The 6,259-nt window shown below is 33.8% G+C and overlaps 1 protein-coding gene across 1 annotated transcript; it reads left to right on the top strand.

Annotated features, from left to right (window-relative positions):
- Positions 1-3,385: 3,385 nt before the first annotated feature.
- On the top strand, positions 3,386-5,330 carry LOC149199298 (xyloglucan endotransglucosylase/hydrolase protein 31-like). Its single transcript, XM_089402370.1, has 2 exons — positions 3,386-4,526; positions 4,834-5,330. The coding sequence occupies exon 1, from the start codon at positions 3,468-3,470 to the stop codon at positions 4,263-4,265; it is 798 nt and encodes a 265-aa protein (XP_089258496.1). The 5' UTR covers positions 3,386-3,467; the 3' UTR covers positions 4,266-4,526; positions 4,834-5,330.
- The last annotated feature ends 929 nt before the right edge of the window (positions 5,331-6,259 follow it).

Below are 6,259 nucleotides of genomic sequence, written 5' to 3'. Positions count from 1 at the left end.
TGGTGATCTTTGGCAAATTCTGCTTGGTGTTTGTTCTTACCAACTGCCATCCTGTAGCAGTTTCCACGGGGACCTCAAAACCACGAGAACAGTTCTGGAACGAGAGGAAGGCGTCGGGAAGTCTATGGCCAAACTGCGAGAAAGGCAACCGAGCAGAAGGGGACCTGGGCGAGGTGCATCCTCACGCCCCCCTGCAGCAGATGAGCACCATCACTGCTGCTGCTGTTACTGCTACAGGAGAGCGAGAGCTACACCAATTCCGACTGGGCAGTTCATGGAGGTTGGCAGCTCAAGTGAAGGAGAGCCACAGCTTCCAGCATTCGGCTCAGTCGTCTTCAACTTGGGCAGCTCGAAGGATAATGCAGCTATCAGTGCTCATATCTCTGTACTCTTTACTAAGGCACCTGAAGGAAATGAAGGAGGAAAGCAACCAGTTTCGGCTGAGCCACTCACAGGAGGCAGTGGGGAGGAAAGCCCAGTGCTGCAGCCACCAATCGAAGCTGGCACCTCTGGGAAAAAGCTCCAGCAAGCCCCTTCTCATCCTCTGGAGCTGGAACCTCAGAACATTGCAAAGGAGCCTATGGACATGGGGCCAGGAGACTCTGCAAGCCAAGATTGGGGCTGTTTCATTGTGGAGGAGCCCGAAGATTGATCCCCAGAAGCACACTCCGGCATACTCCCTTCTCCGTCGACGCCAGTCCATGTCAAAGGTCTCAGCGGGTATTTGGGTTCTCCTCGTTACTGTGTTTGATAATCTTCAGTTCTTAATTTTGTCATACTTATGTCGGTCCCATATATGGACAAGGTTCACTGTTACTGTTTAGCTGCCTCTGCGCGGGCGTCTCGTTACTGTTTAGTTCAATGCTGTTGCAAGTTCTGGGTTAGTCTTGTCATTTTGGTCTTTTGTTTTATTATGTTCTGGAGGAGTTTCAGTAAGTCCTGTAGGTGCTGCCCCTGCGAGGGAGCATTTTGTGTCATGCTAAGTTTTCCAAGGTGCCATAGCTGGCCCTGGATGGCCTGTTTCTCTGCTTGTAAAGATTACCTGTAAATATTATATAATAGAATAGATAGTTTTCACCGAGAAAAAAAAAATATATAACCATTACTTATTAATAAATTTAATTTTAATATAATTTAATATAAATATTTGATTATATATAATAAACTATTATTTATTAGTTAAATTTTATTCTTATTTATTTATATTTTAATAATAAAAAAAATAACTTAGTCTTCATCTAAATATTTGACTTTTTCAAAATTTGACTTAGTCAATTTTAACATTTGTCTTTAAAGATATTAAGGGTATCTGCATTGGTTTCTCTATTTAATCTCGTGATTCTCTATCTTGTCTTGACCATGGATCACACTGGTTAGTTTGTCGATGAATTATCTCTAATGTGATTAATACGGGATTTCAACCCATAATAATAAAATGTTTTAAGTATAATATAAAAATATGAATTAATTTTCTTATATATAAAAAGATAAATGGTAAGTATTTAATTGTATATATAGAATTAAAACAAAGTGTTTTAATTCATTTTTGTTACTTTAATTATAATAATATGGAATATATTGTTTTTAGTTTTAAATAAGTTTGAAAATTATTTAATTAGTTAAGAATTTATCTTTTTGAATAGTTTTTAGTTTTAAAATAAATTTGAAAATTATTTAATTAGTTAAGGTTATCTTTTTCAATATAATAAAATATCTTAATTATTCAAGATCTAGAAACATTTTTACCTTCTTATAAATTACCATAAATAATTTTAAAGATTTTAATTTTTCTTGGATAATGTTGATCAATCAACTTACGTTTGCAAATAATTGAGCCCAGAGAGATGTCCTTGTTTCGTGTGTTCCCCAATCTGATGAGGGGGTTAAGGAAATTCTGTCACTCTAGATCTAGCCTACACAAATTCTTTCTGTTATCCCGGGTGCAGAGCAGATTTGTTGTCTGGTTCAGTTTAGTCATGTCCACTCTTATCTGTTTAATATTTTGATTTAGTCAAATTACATATAAAAAAAATTATCAATTAAAATTAAATTAAAGTAATATAATATTTTTGGACTATAAATTTTGAATATAATATTTAAATGTAATATTTTTATTCTAGATTTTGAATATAATATTTTTACTTAAAAATAATAAATTATTGTTTAATACAATGTTTTTTATTTTTTTCCTATAAAATTAGTCATTTTCACAACTCACAGAAAATAAAATAAAAATAAAAATAACCTTACGTAAAAAACAATTTTATTTGGTCTAACATAAAACAAAATTAATAAAAAAATAACATGAAAATCAAAATAATTTCATGATATTCATGTGGAATATAGCCTATTTAAAGGGGGAAATTAAACTAGCATAGATCTATCTTAATTTCCGATCTAAACCAGAAATAGATTTGATGTCCTTATTGTCAATTGGCAAATGAATTAAGATAAATTTTACCACTTTATAAAGGGGAAATATAAAAACATAAAACCAAACAAAAAAACACAAAATAATTTGAAAAAAATCAAATAGGCATGAAATAAATTTTAATAACAAAAAATATATAATAAAAATGATGCTATACTCTTTATAAATTATTAAATTTTGTATTTTTTAATTTTAACTAAAATGAATAAAATTTATTATAATTTAATTATTAATTAATAATAAAAAAATTGAGCCATTTTTAATTTTTAAATTATCAATTAATAAATAATTTAAATTTTAATATACATTCAAGTTTTTAATTATTAATCAACAAAAGTAATTTATTTATTTTGTATAGTAGAGGAATTTATAATCGATGGATCTTGATTTTGGATTTTTGGGTTTTCACAGATTTTACTTTGTTTTAGTCACTAATTAAGGGTATAAATTTTAATATACATTATTAATTTCTTAATTAGGTTAGAGTCATTTTAATTCTAAATTTATCCAATTTTGAATTTCTAGATAAAATCTATTTTCACTTTAAAAAAATTATACCAAAAAAATTGATTCTTTAATAAACCTAAAATTAAAATAAATCTAAACTAATTTAATTATTAGTTATAATAAATAAATTATTTTATTTTATTTTTGTTTCTATTTCGACGTAATTTCAGTTATAATAAATAAATTATTTTATTTTTTTGTTTCTATTTCGATGTAAATTTTCACGTGGTGAAATATATAAATAACACATATAACATTCTGCCTCAAAATTATTAACCAATTAGAAAGAGTTTTAAATATTAATATACGACTTTAAAACCTAAATTATAAACCAGTTATGAACTTAAATTATTAACGAATTGCACGGAGCTTAAAATTACGATGTTGCGAATATTCCCAAAATTCTTAAAAACAATCGAAATGAAAGGAATTGACACCAACTACAGGTTTAATAAATCAAGAAATCCTCGGCATCAAGATATCTCCGGATATGGTGCGCCCTCTATCCTTTGTTTGATATTGGGATTGGATGGGAGCTAAAACAACTCTGCTTTGCTGCCTCTTGGTCTCATTTTGTTTTTGTTTTTCCTTGTTTTCATCCCCATCCGTCGTAGCCATGGCCGCTGCAGCTGAAGAATCCAGCTCCATATGCATGGAGATGGAAGACATTAATGGAGGAAAAGCCCAGTTGGGCACTTGCCCATCTCAAGATCTTGTTATAGAAACAAAGAAGCTGAAGGAGATCGCAGTCGATTACACTCCCGAGGTCTGCCATCATAATCAAGAACAAGACGAAATCTCAATTACATTTGATGAGAGGGGCGGTGCGCGCTGGAGAACGCTGAGGAGATTCCGCTACGGCACTTTCAGTGCGAAGATCAAATGCCCAGATGGGGAAACCAGCGGACTGAACTCCAATTTATATCTCTCATCCCTCGAAGGAGATAAATCCCAAGATGAAATTGACTTCGAATTCCTCGGGAAGGACAAGGGAACCGTGCAGACCAATTATTACACTGTGGGCACTGGAAACAGAGAGCAGATTCATCAGCTGGGTTTCGATTGCTCTCAGGATTTCCATGAGTATACGATCAAATGGTCTCCTGCCCGAATCGAGTGGCTGATTGATGGGAAGCTGGTGAGGATCGAAGAGGCAAGGGAGGGAGAAAGCTTCCCATCTAAACCCATGTTTCTTTATGCATCTGTATGGGATGCGAGCTACATCGATGAAGGCAGGTGGGCAGGGCCTTATCTTGGGCATCATGCTCCTTATGTTTGCAAATACAGAGACATCCACATTCCTGTTGCTGCGGATGCTGAAGAGTAGTACAGGAAGCTGGGGTTGAAGTTGTGCAGCTGTCTTCCCATCATGAGTAATATTAGCTTTGATCTAATGCAGCGCCTAGCAGTATTAAAAATTTTGGATTATGAATAAATATTTGCTCTGATCTGATTCTTTGATCGGTGGAGAAGCTAGCGGCATTTAGAAATTTTATTTTGTATCCAAGTATGCGGCCACTGTAGAAATGTTCTTGGATCTGTATTGCTGCAAAGTCAATTGACCTGAAAAGCACATTCTACAGCCCAAGTAGGGGTTCCATCAACACTTCATGTTTGTCTGTCTGTAATGCTTTGGATCTAGTTGCATTTGTTAAGATGGCAGACCTGACACTGATAAAGTTTCCTATTCTAAACCCATCTTAGCCCTAGATTCGTTAAGCCCCATTTAGTATCAAATTTCTAACAAATATTGTCAATTTTTTTGTATTTTGAACTCCGCCTGTCTATGTGTGTATTTAACACTGGGACCAACAGATGGTCAGTTTGAAATGCTATCCGATCTGTTAAGTAATTAATTCATTTCGCTCAAGGGTGTTTTCTCTTTGCAACTCAAGAGGTCTTGGCCTCTGACATGTGTTTGAACCGGTTTGTAGTTCTTACTGTTGGCTACCTTCAATGATCTGAGAAGGTCCAAAGAAATCCATTGCTCCTGGATTTATTCGTTTAGATTGGTGCAGCAGAAAGGGTACGGGGTTACAGAGGAGCTTGGCATTCATAAGTCCGAGGTCCTCTTCTCATGGATAGCTATGCGCTTTGTTATATGTGAGGTATCAATTTTTCTTTTTTTAATTAGCATATTCAGTGTTTTACAAGATTGGTCTGTCAAGGAATTTGATCCCTGATACCTCTCTGTAACCCTTCCGCCAACAGATGATCACTGTGGGGTTTTATCTGATCTGTTATGTGACGTACCATTTCAAATGAACATTTTAAATATTTTAAGAGATTGGTGTTTCAAGGAACTTGATACCTCGCTGTAATCATTTGGCCAACAGATGGTCAGTGTGAGATTTTATCTGGTATGAACATTTTCAAAGTTTTACAAGATTGGTATTGCAAGGAACCTGATACCTGTTTGCACATGAACAGTGGTTAAAATGGATTTGGGACATTGTTTATTTCTGAGTTGGCACTACTGTGTAGGGGTGTGGATTACAATTACAATAGATAAGTAGCACCATTAAGTCATTCTAGAGCAGTACTATATCCAAGGAAGAAGATGGAACTTCATATGCTTTGAACCACTTCGCCTGATTTCTAACTTGCTCAGTGGAAATTATGTTATCATAATTATGAAAACTAGTAAGTCCTTTTTATTGTTTCATATTTATATATAAACCCATTTGTTCAGGGGCAAACAGATCTGGAAATAGTGTTTGGTTTAATCGTCTGACCATCTTTCATCTAAGTACATAATTTTACTCAATGATTAGTCAAAATTTCTTAGTGGAATTTCCATGTATGCTGAAGCAAAATCGTTCAAACGTAGAAAGTTAAGGAGTGCTTAATGAGACATTGGAGCACTTGCAACATTCTTGACAATGAGCTCCAGAGAGTATCTTGACTAATTTATTGTTGAGCACATTTCAAATTACATAGAACTTGTGTTATTTGAAACCAGCAAATATCAACAAGAATGCAATGGGCAATCAGCACTGTAGTTGGGCACATTTCAAATTACATAGAACTTGTGTTATTTGAACCCAGAAAACGTGAACAAGAACGCAATGGGCAATCAGCACTGTAGTCATTTGCAAATGCAGAGATATCATTAAACTACTTGACATTTTGATAGGATATGAATTAAACTAATTTGGATCTATTTTAATTTTCAATTTATCAAGTTTTACATGGATCAAATTACTAGTTTGGATATATTTTAATTTTCAATTTATCAAGTTTTACAGGGATCAAATTTTTTAAGGTGTAAATTTTTTTTCGTAAGTGTAAAATTTGAAGAAAGTTTACACATTTAGACAA

This window comes from Pinus tabuliformis, chromosome 2_1 (assembly GCF_031772625.1).
Source record: "Pinus tabuliformis cultivar Carrire ecotype Pingquan chromosome 2_1, CPIR1, whole genome shotgun sequence".
NCBI lineage: Eukaryota > Viridiplantae > Streptophyta > Pinopsida > Pinales > Pinaceae > Pinus > Pinus tabuliformis.
The sequence above is the reverse complement of the archived record's forward strand: the minus strand, read 5'-3'. Positions and strand labels throughout refer to the sequence as shown.

What these genes read in the sequence shown, in the direction of transcription:
- LOC149199298 (XM_089402370.1), top strand. Translation starts at nt 3,468, where the DNA reads ATGGGAGCTAAAACAACTCTGCTTTGCTGCCTCTTGGTCTCATTTTGT.